Raw genomic sequence first — 21292 nt, forward strand, 5'->3', positions numbered from 1 at the left:
TGAAAATGCCATATCTCTAAATGGAATGGAATTCTTCACCAACACACCTAATTTGTCCATTTCTCCCTCCGTTTTCCTCGTATTCATCTCGACTCTCTGCACCAGAATCCAGTGAAAAAGATCCCAGACAGTCATGAGATCACTCTGCAGCACGGGACCAAGACAGTAAGGCTTTAGCTGTCAACACTCAGTGGATTATACTTGTTATATGGTCTGTTGCATGGTCTGTATCGGTTATTGGACATTCTGCCAATATTATCCAACTATGCAACTTTTTTTGTTGCTTTTTATAACAACAGCAGCTGTGAGTCTGTTTAAACTGCTTCTGGTGTTTAGAAAATGGTTAAATTTAGCTTTGATTCCGGTATCCAGATCCACTTCTGATTGTAGTTTAAGAAGAATTTCCGAATAAGTGGATCATGAGTCAAGAACAAATTTTGAACTATTTTGTCTTCTGTTTATTTTTGCTGCCTTTGTAGAAGGAGGGTGACTACGATCTCAAAAATTAGAGCATCAGAAGCGGGATTCTCCAGTTGCTTCTGAACTGTAGAGGCGCAAGGATTAGCTTTTAGTTGCAAATAAAGTAATTGTCTCTTCAGGTGTCGGCTCTCGGCTTAGACCCTTCTGGCGCCCGTCTGGTGACCGGTGGGTACGATTACGACGTGCGGTTCTGGGATTTCGCTGGGATGGATCAGGCCCTACAGGCCTTCAGAACCCTGCAGCCTTGTGAGTGGTACGTGGAACATCAATACAGTTGCTTAACATGTGTCTAATTAGTTATATGCAAACATCCAGTGCACTGACCACATTTGTGTGCGCCAAAGTGTACACACGCATTTTTTGAGCTCCACTGAGCCTCACGTTAACTCTGTGACATCCTCTCTGTTCATGCAAAATGAGCCCTGCAAAAGCAGATGGTTAAGATATGCGGGTGTTTGTGCGAGCGCACATGTGTGTTTATTCTGTGTTTCGCTGAAGCTATCTTCAAAGATCAGATTTTTTTTCTTTTTTGGGTTTTGGGAACCAGTGGGCTGAGCTGGAGCAGGCTTCCCCTTATTAGCAAAAGTTTCCGCTACATTTAATTTGATTACAATGTGATCCATTAGCCTGTTTGGTTTGCTAACAAGATAGGCTTCATATCAGAAGCTGTGCTGTAGGTGTACACTGTTACTCACAAAGATAACTCGTGGCCTCGGTCAAACAAAATCTTTGAGGAATCTGAGAATTTGGGGCTAATTAATTCAGTCTTGGAAGTTGCCGCTCCCAAAATAATAACAGCATTAATGCTAGTCCCTTTATGATAATGATACTTCCCATTATTTCTATAGTCAGTCATTTCACCTGCATACAATGCGCTGTATTTAAGATAGGTCTAATATTACAATTCAAGTGGATAAGTCTTTATTATTCCAAGGGAAATTTGTTTTTAGAGCCTGTATTCATTCCACGCACAAACATGCAGATGTGATATGTACATACATTAAAGTTCAGACATCATTCTATCAATTTGTGTGTAATCATGTCATTGTTTTGGTTTCTTTGTTTGGTTCCTGTCCTTATTCACCTGGTGTTCATCGTATGTTGGACTGTTCTGTTCTGATAGCTACACTGGTCTGCAATACTTTATTGCAGCCTGCTTGTGCAGTCATATCCTGCAGACACACTAGAACACTGTTGTTTGTCTTGTGTGCCCTCAGCCATCAGATCAAGTCCCTGCAGTACAGCGTCACAGGTGATGTCATCCTGGTAGTTTCCGGCAACTCGCAGGCCAAGGTCTTGGACCGTGATGGCTTCAATGTCATGGAGTGCATCAAGGGAGACCAGTACATTGTGGATATGGCCAACACCAAGGTATGCCACAGCGGAGTTCACACGTGATTTTAGTTTATGTTGAGTTCTGACAAGGTCTGTTTTATTGGGAATTTTATCCATAATTTCTTCTGGTTTGCGCTAACTTTTATCATCACATCTGGCCGTTCCGTGACAAGGTCCAGCGGAGCAATAAACATGAGTAGACAGATTGTAGAGAAGCCAGCAGCTTTTGCTAGATACCAGACCCATTTAACTGGAGGAAAAAAAGGCAAGTGAGTCGGAGAGGAGCCTCTTATGTTTGGTTGAACAAGATGTTCGTCTAAGATGGATGTTTAAAGTGGACAGTTCGGGTAATAATCCCACAGTTTTCCTTTGTATTTATTTGAATTAATAATAAATAAATATATGTTTCAAAGACAGGTTTAGTACAGATACTAAATTGAGACTTGTAACATTTGTTATCATTGTGTCATTTTTACCAGCTCCAAATATGGGCAGCACATATTGGCCATTGGCCAATGCTTATTGGTATCGGCACTAAAAAATCCATATCGGTCGATCTTTAATATATACGTGTGTGTGTGTGTGTATATATATATATATATATAACAAAGTAGCTGTAAGAACTAACATTACAGGACAATCAAACAAAGTGTGACAAAAATTACATAATACAAATAAACGTAATCTTAATAATAATAAAACAAGCAGATAAATCCTCCCTGCTGCCCAGAAGAAATTCCCTTTAAAAAGGCGATTTTCTCTAGGTAGAGGGTATCTGTTAGTATCGTGATCCACTGGTTAACAGACGGGACTTCTTCCCTCTTACAGTGCTGCAAATTCTTTTTTTTGGCACAGACAAGATGACAAATTTAATTTAAAATTTTAATTTAATTATTTAATAATTCAATTAATAATAATGCATTTTTCCTTTATTGGTGAAATTCTTCCTCTCTTTTAAGTGTCGTGTCTTTAGCCTGGATTTCTTTAGTGATGTTGTGGTTTTCCTGTGTAAAAACATGAATTAAATTTTTAAATAAAACACTGACTAATGTTGGTGAATGGTCTACCACTGAGAGCAACTTCAGCTTCAGTGTCTTGCCCAAGGACACATGAAGGGGCCCTGGGTCTGAACCTCCTGAGATGAGTGGACAAACCTGCCCCACCATTAGAGCCCAAGCCCGGCTCAGCCAAAACTATACAAGTAAAACTCAACTTATAATGAGCTGGAGTTAATCTGAGATACCATTTCTAAAAACAGACCGTACAGTCTGCTCTTCTTCTCAGTGGGTACACCCTGCCAAGTTATAATGGTACCAAGGTGTAGCTGATCTGTTTTTGTATCGGGATAATGGCCTGTGCTGTGTGACCAGCCGGAGGCAGTCTCGGGGGAAGAGGAGCACTGCATGCTTTCAGGACTGTTGCAGTTAAATTGTTCCATATACCTGAATCTACAAAGAAGCGTCCCAATCAAGTGTCCATGTTTAGTGTTTTCCGTGTTTAGGAAAACCATATTGGTGGTCACTCACCATGTGTGCCAGCTGCAGTGCATTTAGCCACGGTTTATACCACCCATATGAATCACTTGAAGTGAAGGCCCATTGATTACAAGTAGTGCTTTCCTGGATGTCCTACATTCTTGTCCGGCTCGGTCCCATCTGGAGCTGATGGGAGAGCCGGGCTCTGTGAAAATGTGTTTTGGCACGCTGGCCGTGTCCCAGTCGATTAGCTGTGTTTCATGTGATAATTAAGTCCTTGCCTGTTCTCTGCCTCTGTTGACAGGCGATTTCTTCCCTCCTAACTCATCCTACCGTGCGCTCGGCCATTCGCCACACACAGTCCTACAGTTTATACATAAGCTATCAAATAAGGGATAGGTTTTTATTTTTGTTGTTTTAACCTTTATTGCTTCTCTCTGTTGTGACCTTTAAATTAAAAGTGACCAGTTAAGCATTAGAGGATTAGGTAGCCGTAGCAACGATCTCCCTGTCATCGTCTAAACTGGATAAAATATTGTGTGTTTTTTTTTTTTTTTTTTGTTTATTGAACTTTACCCTTTTTAAAAAAAAAAGCAATAACGTTTCAGACAATGATAATTACAAATGAACAGGGCAGTTAAGACACTGGGTGTCACATCCCTTCTGATTACCTTGGACAAAGAAAAGATCTCAGACTAAAAACTAGTCAGAGAGCTAGCTCAATGGAGGACTTGACTTTGCATAAAGCTGCAACCAGCAATGATTGAAGACTTATGTATTCTCCGTAAAATCACCTCCCGCACATCATGTTGAATCACCTCTCCCGGATCTGTTTCCCAAACTGTTTTAAGTACAGTAGAGGAGTCTGGACTCAGGTTATAAATGTTTGCATACATAGAAGAGATCGCCCCCTTTAATTAAGAGAGAGGGTTCAAAACACTCTCAAAATCTGGGAATAGGTGACGGACAAAAATTCGAACTTAAAGGTATCTAAAAAAATGTCCTTTAGGAAGCAAAAATTTAAGAAAATAAATCTTTTAAACTTTTGCTTAGAATGGTGCCAAAATTATACATTATGTTATACTGAAATTGAATCACTTGTTGCAGCATATTGCAGCTGTTTCCACCCTTACTTAAAACGATTCTTTACAATTACAGATCTTACAACTAGAGACATTTGGCCGATATTTATGGATTTTTACTGGTATCGGCATATTTTTTCAGCACCCTGTGCTGCTGGAGACGCTGTGGACCTGTGCAGCCCATACATACGTTACCCATCCCCCGCTAACAGAGTGCGTGCAGCTAGAAATGCTTGTGCTCTACCATGTATCGTGTACACGGAGGGAGAAAAGGCAGTATCGTCTCCAAATATTAGCTCAGAAGAATCGGCAATACATATCGTCCATTGGCCAAAGCTGATGTAAAAAACTCAATGTTTGTATTGGCCCTAAAAATCCATAAGGTTCATCTCTATTTACAACTATTGCTTTTGTCTTCTTGATTTTCAGTGTATTCAGTAAGAAAGATGACATCTTATATTCAAAAATGTAAGACGTTTGAAGATATTTTCTCAACTGCAAGGAAGCCCGCTAACCATGTGGCTATATATACATATATATGTATATATGTATGAGCAACCACTTGCGTCAGAGAAGCTTTACAAGCCTGATAAATATTCGTAACCATTCACCGACTAGTTGATTCATCAGTTAATCCTCTCTGTCTCCCTAAACCTGCAGTTATTCCGTTTTGTTGTCAGGGAGGTTTCTTGTTTGGGCTCTGTTTGTCATTAACTCGCTCTACAGTGTGTTTACTGTTTGCGTGAGCATCCGCCTGTTTCTTTTTAGTCATTGGCAATTTGTTGTCCTAAACTGTTGAGGAAGAGGAATCACATTTGTTTAGGAAGGTAGCGGCTCGTTCACCCTAATTGCGAAACTCCTGCGCTGGATGGGTGATTATTTTGATGTTGTTGCGCCGAGCGGGGAAGCAGCTCCTTTGAGCTCCGGCTTCATCATGCAGAGAGCGCATATTTCACCGTAAAATTTAACAACCCGGCAATTGGTGCTTCTTCTCTGGTCGTAAAACGGCAAAGGTGTAGTCGGTTTCACTTAATCAGCTGTTAAAGTGGCGGGTTCGCAGGATTTGACAGTGAACAGGCGGACCCTCTTTCCTGATCCACACATGCCGATGTCGTTTGGTCAACTTTTGCTCATGCGAGGCTCCGCTTCCTCGAGCGTCCTGTCAAATAGCGGTATGTCACGTCTGCAGCCTCTTTGCTGCGCGCTGAAGTGTTCCTCTCTGACCTGGCAGTCAGGGAGGCCTCTCTCTGGGTTATCCCACTTTGAAGCCATTTGTTATGAGTAATTCTCTACAGGACTACTCCAGCAGAGGAAATAGCTCAAAGTTACTCTGCAAGGAGTTTAGCGTTTGAAGCTGTGCCGCAGCCTGCTGCACGTCCTCAGAGTTCGCTGGCTCGGTTGTGAAGGAAGGCCCGTGCTGAGGAAGGCCAAAAGTTAATAGTGTTAATAGTATGATAAAATTAAGAGTTCTCTCCTGGAGGGATGGCCCTCCACGGTGCATGCAGATAACACATAAATAATAGGTGCATGCTGCAGATGAGGACTTATTTGGCATTATTTGGTGCAAGACTTACTTTTTTCCCACCAGCTGGCTATGACTTGTCACTAAATGTCAGATCAGCAAATGGCAAACCTGAATGTTGTAATCTGAATCTGTGTTAAACAACGTGATCATGATTTCAGGGTGTATTCAGGGTGTATGCATCACCTCAGAGTGACAGTTTCTGGTCTGCAGCAGTTTAATTTTTACTAAAAGTTTGTTAATGTTAATTGTTTTATGCTCTTTTCAGGGACACACGGCTATGTTAAATAGTGGCTGCTGGCATCCCAAGATTAAAGAAGAGTTCATGACCTGCTCCAATGACGGGTAAGTTTTCAGTAAATATTGTAAATACGTTGTGAGTTAAGGCTCTTAGATCACAATGGCCACATAGACGGTATAACCTATGCACGTCAGTCTGTCTCGCTCTGTAAAAGGCCATCCAAGCGCTAGTCTGCACTGTGTCTTATTTTACTAGTTGGGTTCATTTTTGTCTCTACTTCCTATGTCACTTTCAACATTGGTGATTCAAAGTCCCTGTGTTCTGTTCTTGTATTGATCTCTGACCTCCTCAGTTAACCTTTCCTAAATATGTTCCATCTTTGTTGAACCAAAACAATCAATTTGCCAGAGAGAAGCCATCACTTCCACCTGCTTTTTTTAATGCTACAATACAGTATGTTAACCTACACAATAAAGGTTTAGCAACAGTAATAAATATGTGGGAAGAATTGACTGTATATACTATGAACAAATGAAGTCAGAGCTCACGGTCGCCATGTTGGATGTGCTTTACTCCGCCCACACTCATACACTCCAAATATGGACATGGGGTCGTGACGGATGTTAAGATCTGTCCACCCAACTCTCCGCTACCTGTTTAAAGCAGGAACATCGTTAATTATGCAGAATTTTAAACCTTAATGAAAAACAAACACATTTTCATCAATAGTGAAATAAACTATTTTGACCAAAAGGTTGTTTTTGTACGAGGCAGATGATAATTTTGCTGTAAAGTTGGGATGTTTAACATGGGCGTCTATGGGGATTTGCTCTCTTTTGCTGCCAGCCTCAAGTGGCCACTCAATGAACTGCATTTTGCCCTTCCACATGGGCTCCATTGCTCAGACGCGGAGATGGGAAGGCCGTATGAAACTGAAGAGTATGCAGTGATATCTCACATACAGTAGTATTGCTGTGTACCATAACACTGCTATTTAGGTCATATCTTACACAATGAATGTGTGTAGTGTGTCATCATTTCAAATGCTCGAGTGTCTTGAAAAGTAGTGCAGATTATTTTATCATATGATTTCATGACTTCTAGTTTTCAAACACCTTTGACAAAAAGGAAAGGTTTGAGACGGGTCTGTAGTTTGACAGTGAGTCACCATTCAATCCAGGCTTCTTTAATAGGGCTTTTACTACAGCGGGTTTGAAACAGGCAGGGGAAACCCCAGTGGACAGTGACACATTCAAAATAGGTAAAATATAAGGAACGTAATGACCCATGATAGGAGAGGATCCAAGGAGCAAGTTGTTGAGCGCGCTGCCTTAACTGTGGAGACTGCAGAGTTTTTAACTTGTTGTCCTCAACCCTGTCATTAGGAAACAATAGAAAATCATGTGTGGGGAGCAGCTGACCACCTGATCACTCTTTGTGAGTGTAGACACAGTGTCAAACAGCAGTTTAGAGTTTTGCCTATTATTCCCAATTAAATGAGAGTAATAAGACCTCTTTGCAGCTCACATGGCAGACTGATGAGTGGCCCGACTATCTTACCAGGACTGATAGAATACTTCCAGTGTGGATTTGTGCCACTGACGTTCAAATCTCCTACGGTTTTTTCTAAGGCCTAAAACTTCTTCATTCAGCCAAGGGGTAGGATTCTTATTGTAGCGTCTCCTAATCTTTGCTGGAGCCACTGAATCCAGCAGGCTGTTGAGCAGAAGATTAAATTCTTCGGTCAAGTGATCCACTGAAAAGTCCTGACTAACGTACAGATCAGCCACATCAGGCAGTCTTAAGGTAAAATCCTGCAAAGCACTTGAGCTAAGTTGTCTAGATTACCTGTATGTCCTTTTTTTTCCCCTCCCTGAGGTCAGTAAGTTAGGAATTAAAATGCCAAATAAAATCAATGAGTGGTCTAAAATTGTTAGAGAACATAATTCAGATACTAAAACAGGCAGCCCATAGCCAAAAACAAGGTCCACAGTATAACCATAATGATGTGTTGGTCCAGACACATATTGTGTAAAACTAAGAGTCCGTTCTGTTTAAAAAGTTCTTAACCAGGGGCTTATGCTGACAGCATAAATGAATATTAAAGCCACCCACCATTAAAACCCTGTCATATTGGACGATACACCCAGTTAAAAGCTCAGCAGATTCAGAAATAAAATGTTCATTATACTTTGGAGGGCGATAGATCACAGCCACTAAAATCTCACATGGATTATAAATTGCGTAAAGCTGAGAGTCTCTGTTGAAAGCGTGACATCCAGCTGGTGAGCGTCATAAAAGTCCCGAAGAACAAATGTTTTGTTCGAGAATGATCTGCCATTCGAGAGAGCCGTTCGGACCCTCCGATCCTCGTCCGCAGGAAAAGCGGCACAGTTCAGCCAACGCAGGTCGTCAGGTTTTACTCCGACTCTCGAGCCCCGCCCCTTCTGCTGCAGCAACAGCTGATCGGGCTCCAAAAAACGCCGGGTATACAGGAGCGAGACGCTGCTGCCAGCGATAACTTTTATCCTTGAGCCAGGCACTGAGCTTTACACGCATACCTGAGCATTTACCGCGAGCGGATCGGTCTTTGAGGTAGGTCGGCCGGCTCCCCGCGGAGCAGCTCCCCCGGCACCGAGGACAGATGCGGAGGGAGGCGAGCGGTCCCCTCTCCGTTTGCAACATGCGGGAACTTTCTCTTTCTCTTTGGATGTCAAAAAGCGCCTGGAGTTCATGCACCAACAGGGATTGGGTATTAGTCACAAAGCAAAGACACCACTACGCACACAACAAACAATTTAAAAAAAAAAAAAAACAAAAAAAAAAACAGGAGTGGAGCAGAGACAGAGAGCCGGCGTGCCACAACAGCCGGCGCCATCGTCTCCCGCGAACGTTCTGTCACCAGCAGGGAGTCCTCCGGTCCAGGCTTCGCCTTTGACATGTGTGGCCCAGCCTTGTAGTTGCGCATCGACACATGGCACATTTATACTGTTTGTATCTAAATGCAGTCCTCTATTTAGATGCAGCGAAGTGGACCAGATCAACCACAGGAAACGATAAGATGTCACATGCACATGTGTGTAATATCTGACAGCGGCGTTTTAGCGCTCCTTTGCGTTCGTAAAAAAAAACGCAATCGGCTGCAAGGGTTTTAACTCTTTGCCCTGTAGGTGTTCGAGGATATTTGTGATTGAACACGTGTGACGGAGGTGCGACGCAGTGATGAGTCTAAGTGAGTGTGGCAGGCAGCAGTGCAGAAACCCAGGGCCATCATCATTAAGTGGAAACAAGGGCCTGGCTTTGTGGCCGGGGCCGCAGCCCAGTGTTTACCAGTGTTGCTGCTCTCCCAGATGTGGAGGTTGGTTTATTTTGCTCTCATTGAGGCTCTGGAAATCCTCCCCTGGCACGTTAGCGCTGGGTGTTGCCCCTGGCCAGCTCGCGGGAGAACAGCGGAGAGGAGCGCTCGGGGAGCCATTCGCAGGCAGAGCAGCTGCATGTGAGGAAGGTTCACAGCGGCAACGGCGAGCGGAGTCCCAGAGATGGAAAGAGTCGGTGACAAAGTGAGGAAAGAGAGGCAGGGACCGCCTGCAATTCGTTCACAGGTGCAGGAGGTTGTCAGTTTAACACTCGCTAAATTTTACCAGATTGAGCTTTCATTTCATCTTGCTGGCAGTGTGTTGTGCCAAACGTGGAGGTATCTAGGTGATAAAGTGCCGTATTTCACTTTCTCTGTGAACCAACTAAGCCTCGATCCTGACACGTCTTCAGTCAAACATCCGTTCTCGTAGCTCCAGGTTAAAAGTGAGTATAGAGTAAGAGTGAGTATAAACAGGTGCAAAACTGCAGTAACAGATGCCACCGCTTCAATACTTGCTAACTAGTTATTTTCAAATTTCAGCATTTAAATTCAAGTGTAACATGAGATAGCCTGTGCTTACCGATACATTTCCTCTGGCTGTGAGTTAAGTGAGACAAAACTGGCTTTTAAGTGACCGTTTTGTTGTACGTCTTACTCATCAAACCGGAAAGCTTTTTTTTGTAAAATATTTATTTATGCGCCAGTGTTTCTGGATGCTGCATCAAATGGAATACATGAATATGGCATGTAACTGCCTCAGAGGTGTCTGAAGAAACAGATGTTATGGTGATAATTCCAGCTCATTTAATAGAAGTCTAAAGTCATTAGAGATGATGATGTGTTGTCTGTGTTCAGGAGGGTTTGATTGATTCGTTGTGAGTCTATAGTTAACTTCCATTTCCCCAAATTTGCATTATTTGGCATTTGTAACCGCTATATAGGACACTGTACATCCTATATCCCACAGTCTGCTTTAACCAAAACACAAACTTCAGTTTAAAAAAAAAAAGCCAACTAAAAGCTGCCATTGTTAGAAGTGTATCTGCATTAATGCATTCTGCAGCTGCCGTAGAGGCGTGAGACGGAGCTGTGATAACGCTGTACATAATGCACTGAAACCATATGGACAACCAGCCCATTCAGCCCACACACATTATTAACGCTCCAGTTATTTTGGACGGGCCATCAAAGAATTTTCCTTCCTTTCTCTGCCTCGCCACCTCACGATGTATGCCGCCACATCCTCTTCAGTGCCGTCCTTTCAATGAGCGTGGACTCCGCAGGTTTCAGTCAATGGACCAGCGGTCGGCCGATCGTAGCAGCGGGCGTCTGCCGCTGGTCACGTCAGCTTCAGCGTTAGACCAACGTGTAGGCTTTTCCAGGTCTTTCCGTCCAGTTGGAAGGCCTTTGTCGCGTCGATTTGAATAGGTTATTAAGAATGATCACTGGACCGCCCAGCTCCTTAATTAAAGGCCGAGGCTCAGTTGTGTGTGAAGTCTCATTCATGAGGGCTGCCAGGAAGTGGATGAGAAGGAAGCGCCGATGAAGCCGCGTGATAATGCAGCAGCGGGGTGGTAGCGATTGTTCTTGGAAAGCGAGGGTTGAATGGCGCTTTCGGTACGACTGTGCGACACAAGTCGGCCTGTTTCTGCTGGTGTGGATGTGTCAACATTTCACATTGTGCAATTTTAAAGCGCCGCAATGTTTTCCAACAGTATTCGTGGTTCACCCAAAGACGACCCAATTCCCGTTAACCCTTTATGGGCCAAGGGACCATATATATGGTAACTTGAGCACACGTTTTAAACATTTTAAATTGCAGCCCTGTGCCGCTCATTGAAGTTGAGATGTGTGTGGTTTTCCAATCAGAGAAGATCAAGGAAACATTCTCAGGTCAGCAAGGTCCTCTGCATGAAGACTGAGCAGAACTGCTTTATTAGCTACCGAGAAGAAGTGTCCTAGTGTTGTGTATTCAAAAGGCCTATTTAAAAAAAAAAAAAAAAGTAACTGGACTTATAGAGATTCATCTGAGTTGCTGGGACCAGTGGGAAGTTTGAGGTTGTCTAATATGATAATGTGTACATTGAAAAGTGCCTGAATCGGTCTAAATACATGCTTACATTGGTTTACCACCGAAGGACAAGGAACCATATATGGTAAATTAGTTTACCATATACATATTTCAATGAGTTCCCTATAAAGGGTTAAGTACTGATCTACTTCAACCAAGTCTTTGCTGAAAGATGGAACAACTGTTCGAATCCTCAGATTTATTTCTCAGAAAGCGAGCAGTATGTGTGGGTCTATTCCCCGTGGAGATATCACTTTGGCGGGGCTGAACTTGGAAATCCAACTACTACTAGACCCACTTTTACGCCGCTGGTGTTATTTTGAGAGCTGCAGTATTTTCTCAAACACAAAACAAGATCTTAACACTAACCCGCTATTTTTTATTTTTTTTGCTAAAAGTTAACAAGCTGCTTAAAATACTCAACAAACAACGACTAACATTGTGGAAAGAGCTGCGTTGGTGGCTTTAAGGACAAGATGCTGCTGATTCTTGGTTTTTCTTGCACTTTTACGACGCCCGAGAGAATGATGGGAAATTCATGTTATGCTCCCTTTTTTTTTTTCCTTTTTTTTTTTGTGACTGAAATTTCAGCCAGTGTAGCGGAGGACAGGACAAACGGCGACTTTTTAATTGGGCCCACATGTTACTTCTGTTGAGCCTCGGAGGCACACTCGAGCATGTGTACGCACAAATACACACAATCGGAGGAATGTTTCCAGGAGGCTCGAATGCCAGGGATTCCCTCCGTGCTGGCCGGCTGTCAGGGCTGCAGCTGGACTTGGACGTGCAGCCGTGTGCACGGAGACCCGGAGGATAACATGGCGACTCTGTTTACTGCGGAGGAACAAATTATTTGTCTTGCGCTTCAACCAAACACATAGTTTTATACGTGTTGTATTGAGGAATTATCACTGGGGAGCAACCCCCCGAAACGAGTCGCACGGGCAGATTTGCGGCTCTCTGCGCGGATAAATCGTGGCGATCGATGACATTTGCAGCGATGGGAGTGCTCGGCATCTGGGCTTTTTTCTTTTTTTTGTGTGACTCAGTATTTCTGTCTCGCTTCTCTTTCCACATTTGTTTCCTGCACGTCCTAATTGATCATTTCTAGCACACCGATCTTGCCAAGTAAGCAGGTCGTTGTTTTTTTTAGTGCTCTCAGCAATAGTTTAGGGTTACTCTTTCTTTTTTTTTCTTTTTTTTTTGGAGAAATAGGACATTACTTTGTGATCTGCGTGACAGAACACGGATGATGAGTGAGGATAGACACTACAAAGTGCGCGTGAGCATGTTGGGGCGATTTACACCTTTAGGCGCATCAGGTTCATCCACAGTCCAGCACATCTTCAACTGTTTCTCACCTTACAACGCAAGCGTTCCATATCCTGCCCAACAATGTGCATACCATACCTTTAAGGAGTGCACCATCCTTCTTCTTCAGCTTACAGTCATGGCTGAATTTCTGCCTGACAGTAACATGTAGTTCTTTAGGTTCTGAATTGTAAATAAAGTATTTGTTTATTTTGTTATTCAGCTAAATACCAGGCCACATCTTTACAGGTGTGACAGCATCTTATCATCGCAACGCCGTTGCTTGATTAAATCTGTAAAGCTTCTATCTCCGAGAAGCCGAGCATTTTCCAGACATTTGTTTTACCTTTAGTGTGTGGTCTCACCTGCCCTGCTAAATAGTTGTTAGATTGATCTCTTTAGGCCTGTCAGTGATCAGTGTCAGTGATCTCTCACTGTACCCTCAGTCCATGTGCGCCATGAGGCCATGGTGTTTCTTCTTCGGCTTTCCTGCTTGAGTGCTATTGTGTGCCTGTGTGTGCCTCCTCCCAAATCCCTCTGTTATTTCCCCCCACTTTATCGCCTTCAGCTGCGGAGCATCTCCCGCCCTAATCCTCCTATCTCATAACAGAGCCCCAGTTAGCCGGTCGACCCGGCCGTCAGGAAACAGCCATCCCCGGAGCCCGACCGCTAAACAACCGTACACATGACGCGCGCCTTCCTCCCCGTCTCTTTTCCTTATCGCGTCATCTGGGTAAGCGATCCTAGCAACCTTCACCCCCCGCCAGACCTGCAACCTGACGGACAGATAAAATCTGGGGCCCCGGGGGGAGTTGTCACTCCTCAGTTGTTGTGTGAACGACGGCGCTACCTCGTAAAGTGCACACGCATGACTGAGGCTGTATGGGTCTCATTTTATTACATTCACCCCTCTGTCCCTGAAGCGTTTGTTCAGGAAAAGGGGCTGCTGATTGAAGGGAAAACAGGGTTTTAAGAAAAAAGGAAACTGCGAAGCTTTACCGCTCATTCTTTTTTTTTTTATTATCGTTATTCTCAACGTGGATGTTTTGACATCATTGCTTCTCCTTTCCAAAAACAACCACCTCCTCGGACTCACCGGTTGTAAAGTTTAAGAGTGCAGTGAAGCTGAAGTCCAGTTTTTATGACTGTAAACCTTCTTTTGAGTTATTACTCTAATGGGGGATAGAAAGTTATTACGCTTAAACAAACTGAGCTCCGCGCATCGAATCGGGCAGATTCCCCCCTCCCTCTGCTCTGAGTCTTCTGCCTGACAGGTGAGGGTGTGCAGTCTTGGGCCCGGCGCTTGTGGTCGATTCAACACTGGTGGGCTCCAACCTCTGCTCTACCACCGTGACAGCCAGCAGCAGCCATGTTTTGGAAAGAGCCCTTACGATAAATAGCATTCCAGGTTTTGTGTGCTACGCGAAAGGTTATGTTGTCTTTATTGGCCTGACAGACGCCTGCAGTCTTCTGTAAACAAAATAGAGACGTCTGCGTGAGGCGGCAGGTGGACCTATTTGTCATCGGGGTCCGCGGCGATCACTCTCGCTCCCCCACGCGCGCACGTGCGCACGCGCTCGTGCAAACACTCGCTGTGCGGCGTGAAAGGTAGTCAAATAACATGCTTTTCTATTTGCGGCTTCTGCCCTTCGGTTTTATGAACCACTTTGGGTTACGTCGATTCAAACGCAACTATGCATCAAACGGAGTTTTATTTGACCCTTCCTGGTTCTCACTTAAACCATATGTCTTCAGCTGGCACTTGTATCACATTGTTAGACTTATCCAAACACAGTTGTGTGTGTGTTAGTGACTTTGTAGCCGGCCATGGAGGAATCCTTTCCTGGCTGTTAGTAGCAGCAGCAGACCTGCCTGTGTGTTTACACTCCTCTGCTGACCCTATGACCCGGAGGTCAAGATGCTCACAAAAGCAAGCACTGGGTCGCAGACGCGTTCGGAGGTGCTCCGTCTGCCACGGGTTTTGCTGAGTTCGCGTGAGAATTTGGCCAAACGCGTTGTTGTCGCCGTGTCTTCTCGACAGATAAATGCGTGCATGTTGGTGGGGTGTTGATGGCGGCAGGCACATGAGTGGGGCCGTCATTTTTCTTCCTGTATCAGTTTCTGCATCTTTTCATCTGTTTTACCTCACCACAACTGTTTAGATTTTCTGGAGCTTTGGCAAACGACTCTGAAAGGATGAAGAGCACGTTGGACAAAAGCTGTAACATGTAGCCACAGATCTGAACAAGCTGTTTAGGTTTAGACCCGGGAAAGGTCAGGAAAAAGCTGTGCCCAACATCGCCTGACATCCTCTTGACAGGAAATCCTGGCGGAAGGGTCGAAGGTGAAATGTCCCACCTTGTTTTAATCAGATTCCGAGTATGTAGAGACACTTTGCTAGTTTAGCGGGATTTGAGTTGATTCATTCGACCCTTATTTTAACTATTAATTGAACCTGAATAATTGCACTCTGCAATTAATGACTAATACACAACTTTTTCTTTTTCATGTTATGACTGATTGAACTCACACTTAAGTTTGTGTTAAGTGAAACCTGTACCCATAAGGAAGGTTCATGCTGGTCCTACGTTTTATGACATATTGGAAGAGAATCTCTCATTTTACACTTTGAAAAGTCTGCATTTAACCCGCCCTCCTTCTCGGTGCTCCAGGTTGTGTAATGTGTTCAGCAGATGTAGGAAAGAGAATCAGGATTTCATGGAACCTTCAGACATACCTGTCAGACTGATCTACAGTTCTGCTGTTTGCAAAACCCCTCACCCTGCAACACAGAGCCGCCTGACCTCACGTTCACGACAATGACCAGGGGGCGCTGCATCTCTATAATTGTGATTTATTATGCTTCTGGGTCATCAAATATGTTTTGAACTGGACAGGTGGATGAGGATAAATTAAATGTTCTGTCTTCCCCGCAGCACCGTGCGCACATGGGATGTGAACTCTGAGAAGAAGCACAAGTCCGTGTTCAAGCCTCGCTCCTCCCAGGGGAAGAAGGTCACCCCCACGTGCTGCACCTACAGTCGTGACGGAAAGCTCATTGCAGCGGGCTGCCAAGACGGTACCATCCAGATCTGGGACAGAAACCTCAGCGTGAGTTTTTCAAACACACATACCACAACCACTGCAGCGTGCCGTGGGTTGTAAACATAGGACGTCTGTTTTGTTATGGCTTTGGCTGCAGAGTCATGAGACTCGGGTCACCCGGTCAAAGTCCAGAGAGATCAGAGGTCAACAAACTGCCAATGGTGAAGAATGCAAAATAGCTAGCTTTAAAATGCATTCGTCCAAACTGACACTGGAGGACAACAAAATATAAAGAACACCCGAGTACTAATCATTTATCTTGGGAGGATAAATTATGAATGAACATGAATATAGAGGGTTTTCATGGGGCATCAGCAGCGCGTCATAAATCCGGAAGTCGCCATGTTGGAGGCACCCAGCAAGGTAAACAAAGCACATGGACCGAAGTAGATTGTGGAAACTGTTGAATTATTGCCGTGTTTTTGGTTGTACCAATTGGGCAGCCCATGAAAAGCATTTAGAATTGTATAGAAGTTATTACAAATCAGGGAGAACAATGCCCAAAGTTATCAGAGGTAAAGAGGAGCTTGTGGTTAGCGAAGCTAAACCAGGATCTACAGGCAAAAGTCTGGACAACATCTGAATTTATTCTGCCCATTTCAGGTAATTGGCATATTGATAGCAGCGACTCTTAACTAATTTTCTATTGCAATGATAATAATAATAGTCGTATCAAGCTGGGGTCAGACTTTTACCTGGAATCCAGCAGATTTTAGCTCTACATTTTAAAAACTGTGTTAAGTCAATAATGCCACAGGCCATAGTGAATTACAACATCTAAAACCATAAATAACAACGTACAACATTACTCAACATTACACCCTAAATGTAGAGTAAAAGTCATTAGGAGACATTCTCAATTTTTGTGCTAATCTGTGTAATATATACTCAATTCTAGGCCAAGATGATGGACCAAGTGTTCCTAGAGCCAGCCTCACTCAGGGCTCAAAATAACTGCTTATGTAACCGAATTAACTGAGATTGAGTTGAGTAAAATAAAAGTTTGCTGGGAGGCCCAATCGCAATTTCCCCCAGTACATTTTCCACTGTTAGTTAATTAGACAATTAAGTGATCAAAGTGTGCATTCCTTTCTTCAAGATTCACATTGTTGAGGTAATAAGTTGATCTTGGCTTCCAGCATTGCACTCACTTATTCGGCTGTTTTCACTCGAGTTATTTGACAAATCATCAGCGTGGATAAAAAATGACTTCCACTCAGGGCTGGAGAATGCATCTCCTCCATCTTTTATCGAGCATGTCTTCTGGGTAACTCAAATGTTTTTTTCGCTGTCTACTCTGTGCTCGACTGTCTGTTCGGAGCTTCGTTTCTTCCTTTGTGACGGCTGTAACAATGACACATGTGTAGTCCATTTCAGGGAGGGAGAGAGAAAAAAAAAATATCAGCCACAAAGCAGATTTGACAGTTTATTGCTCTCTTTCTGAGTCACATACGAGCCTCACGGAACTGATGGAAAGACCTAGAGCGTTCTGTCGAAGAGGAGGTTTAATGGACCCACAGCGATCCTAATTCAATAGTTTCAAAGAAGGCAAACCTCAGGCATCATTCCAGTTTTGCATTTAGACAAGCTCATTTAAAAAAAGAAACACTAATTGCTCTGTCCACGTTGTGAGAAATACTTTGTAGTTACTCACCTCTTACTGAACTCAACACACATTTTAAGATGTAACATAAAACTGCTGCAGGGCTGCACACACACATTGCTAAATTCACTGCTTTCTATGAAACCCAGCGTCTAGATAATTTAGTTTTTAATAGTCATGGATCAGAGTCAATCTCATTAATAAACTCGCAAATTACAAGGCATGTTTTCAGCACATTTCTGCTCCAGTTGTTTTGTTCCACTTCGTGTCCTTTCATCTGTCCGACCTCCATATGTAGACAAAGTTGAACGCTTCGCTTGCTTCGTGTGAGAGAAGAGATAGTAACTGTTGAACTATGGTTAGTGAGTTGGAACAGCTTGATTGGACGCAGAGGCTTATCCAGATTAGTCAAATGGGAAGTAGGCTGCACGATAATTACTCCGACAGTCACTTCATAATGACTGGACTCACGTACGAGTGCGGCATAGTTTTCAGGATTTGTTTTCCCCGCTAGCGCTTTCCTTTTTGTAAATGTGGCTCCGTGAACCCAGGTTGTGCAGAGTGCCACCTCTTTTCCTAGTCGCCCATCATCCCACCCACTGGCTGTTCATAGCAGCATGCTTCTCGCGATTGGGTTAAAGCTTTCAAAATTTATTACCCCTCCTTCTCCAAGCTAAATATTTACCCTGCGTCCATAGCAGCTTACAATAGTCATGTCTGTTTCCTGACCACTGGAGCCTGTCCTGTCTGAATGGCTGAAGAATTTAGTTGGTGCCCTCTGCCCTAATCAGCAACCTGTGCTGCTGACTCGAAATTCAGCCACAAGCCTAAAAAGGAGTTGACCTCCCGATGCTTTTATTGCTGCTCCCTCTCCCACACAAATGAGGCCTATCTCCTGTTGCGCTGCCACCATTACTCATGGCCAGAATATGCGGGCAGATCAATCACGATCAATCGCGTGCGCGACCTTGATCTATAGCTCAGCCCGAAGAGAAGCTATTGAGGATGACACATCTTGTTCTTGAACCCTGACACGAGTTGATTGATCCCGCGATGGGAGTCAAGTAGGTCTCTTTCCGTGGACTAACACAGAGAGTGATTGCATGTTCATCCTTTTGACCAGAGGGGTCGGTGCCAGAATTGCAAGACCGCATTTAAATGGTTGCCAGGTTATGTGCGCTCGGAGATGCTTGGTGCGTTCGGGGGGTGCAGGCCTTCGTTCCAAAACATTACGGCAGAGATCAGAGGAATGCCGTGATGTCAGCGGTGAACTCGCGCGTTTTCCCAGACTTCAAAGCGGGACCCCGAAAGAGGCGGTTTTCGCCAAACTAGACAGTGGAGAGTGTTGTCATTCGACGTCATGTTGTCTGCACAGTGTGGTTTTGTCATAGTGATCAATCAAATGAAAAATAAGAGATTTCCTGTCCCGGGCAGCCAGGTGCTGATAAAAACACCTGCCACGCATTAAAATAAAGAGCTGGAACGGAGTCCTGTCTTAATTTTGTGATTCCTGCTTTCATCTCGGGTGATCGAAAAGGCAGGTATTCATGAGAGAGAAATCTATTCAGAGACGTCCTACATTTTTAAGTAAGTCATATCCCAGAAAGAAAAACGTCCAAAAATGTGTGAAATGGTGTAGGATGTGATAAGAAATGAGAATAGTCACCCAATCCCTGTCATGTTCTTGTCCTTGTGGAAGCGAAATCTACTCGGCTTTGCTATCTACTGTACAAACAGCGTATCACAGTTCCTCCATTGTGACCAGCCCATTGTTTGTTCCGTTGCCACACAGTTCCTTAAACCATTCCTACAGCTGAGGTCACTAAGCGACTCGAATCAGATGTTTATTTTGGAAAGGGAATACCACAGCGCTCGCTGTCGTGCCCATTCCTCAACCTGTTTTAACCTCAAACATGGACTCGGAAGCGACACGCGAAGAGCGGTCCTCCCGCGCACAGGTTTTAGGGTGTAGGAATACAGTCATTTTAATATACCGCACTTCTGGATTATCCGGACCCCCTCTGCGGCGCGGCCCTCGTAACAGAAACCAGCTCGCCATCCCCACTTGTTGATTTCCATGAAAGATCAGAGCAGCTGTTCAGGACTGTGGTTTGGCCACTCGATCCTCGTACAGTAACAGAGGTCAGAGCGAAACTGAGTGCATCAAATCGTGTAGGTGCTGCTTCAAAAGTATGGAAAACGTGGAGATGTAGCGCCTTGCAGCGTTTGTATAATCATACTCGGGACAGCGTGATTTGGAACAGTTGACGCTGTGGTAGATTGTTATCATATTCTGCCGAGGATGAAACCCAATGCTGTGTTCCGTCAGCTATTTATCAGCTCCTGCTGGCGAGTGTGTGTGTGTGAGGATGTGGATTAGGGCAGCGTGGGCGTGTACATATGCGTGTATGTATGGAACAATTTCTTACAAGCGGTAGCTGCTGTTTTGAAAAATACACTCCCGCCGTTTCACCGAATTAAATCTCGATAATTTACTTTGATGCCTGTCGGCCGGAAAGAAGGCAGAAGCTCGCAGAGGATGTCACAAGGCGTGAGAGAAGATCCAAACGGTCTATAAGAATCCGGTTTCACGCGCCGGTTGTAAAGATTAACACAGGAAGCGAACACCGTGGCATCTACCAACGCCAGCCAACACCAAGATGGTTAATAAACACTCAAGCTTTCCCAACAACAGCGTATGATCTAGAAATAGCTGGAGTGGGTGTATGTTTGCAGTAGGTGTCTAGAATAACAACCATAAAGATGCTACGTTTCCTATTTTTATCGTTCCCTATTACTGCCTTGTATTTCCACATGCACTGTATTTCTACATAACTACCTTTTAGTGACACTGTGTATACTTGCATTGCAGTTTTTCTACTCGTAATTTACTCCAGGGATGGAGAGTGGTGGTCTTTTACTCTCTCCGGTTCTTGGTCTGGTAGGATGAGGCGGTGATTTTTGAATATACAAAAGGATATAGAAAACAGACACTGAAGACTGTGTAACATAACGAAACAATGCAAAGGGGAATTAAAGCACAACATGTGCTGAGAGCAGCTGGTGTTAATTTCAGTAAACATCAGACAAACACCAGATAAAAAGAAGAGAAAAAAAACAACTTTCATCATGGCTCTAAATGAAGACCTCATAACTATTCTTATTAGTTAGATTTTGTTTGTCCTGAAGACAACTTTGTGGAAATAAACGTGCATGTTGAGGTCAAGGAACAGGTTGATTAAAGAGATAGAAAACACACATCTGCACCGTCCTCTCTGGGAGCCGTGCACAGCAGATGTAATCGCCTTCTCCTTGCATTATATTTATGGTGTAATGTTTACACGCTTGGTGTCGTATATTCTCACTTTCTGACTTGGCACCTTTCAGACACGCTATTAATCTCCTTCGATGCAGTCGCGAGTGCGCGCGCAACTGCCATTGATGTGGTGTGCCGCTGAGCAACGTCATAAGATTGCAGGAAAATAGTTCGTTATTTACTCAGATGTAGCGTCATGACCACAGTTTGGGATCTAGGGAATTCGGAGGTCTGGTTTATGTAGGTGGCGCATAAATAACATCCACAGGAATGCCAAAAATCCAAACGTTTCCCAGCACAACACCGAATTGTCACAAGATGGTCAGCGTCCTTTACATCTCCTCTCATTGGTTTTAATGTTGTGGCTGATTATCCCCTGTCGTCGTGGTAGAA

The 21292-nt window shown here is 43.9% G+C and overlaps 1 protein-coding gene across 2 annotated transcripts in view; it reads left to right on the forward strand.

Annotated features, from left to right (window-relative positions):
• The window catches only part of LOC124996806 (WD repeat-containing protein 70), a 40860-nt gene that overhangs the window by 1962 nt on the left and 17606 nt on the right, over positions 1–21292 (forward strand). For both annotated transcript variants that reach the window (XM_047570126.1, XM_047570127.1), the window contains exons 6-10: positions 106–165; positions 600–733; positions 1698–1851; positions 6163–6239; positions 15812–15986. In XM_047570126.1, coding sequence (XP_047426082.1) covers positions 106–165; positions 600–733; positions 1698–1851; positions 6163–6239; positions 15812–15986 — 600 coding nt within the window. The remainder of the gene's footprint in view (positions 1–105; positions 166–599; positions 734–1697; positions 1852–6162; positions 6240–15811; positions 15987–21292) is intronic.

Source organism: Mugil cephalus, chromosome 19 (genome assembly GCF_022458985.1).
Source record: "Mugil cephalus isolate CIBA_MC_2020 chromosome 19, CIBA_Mcephalus_1.1, whole genome shotgun sequence".
NCBI lineage: Eukaryota > Metazoa > Chordata > Actinopteri > Mugiliformes > Mugilidae > Mugil > Mugil cephalus.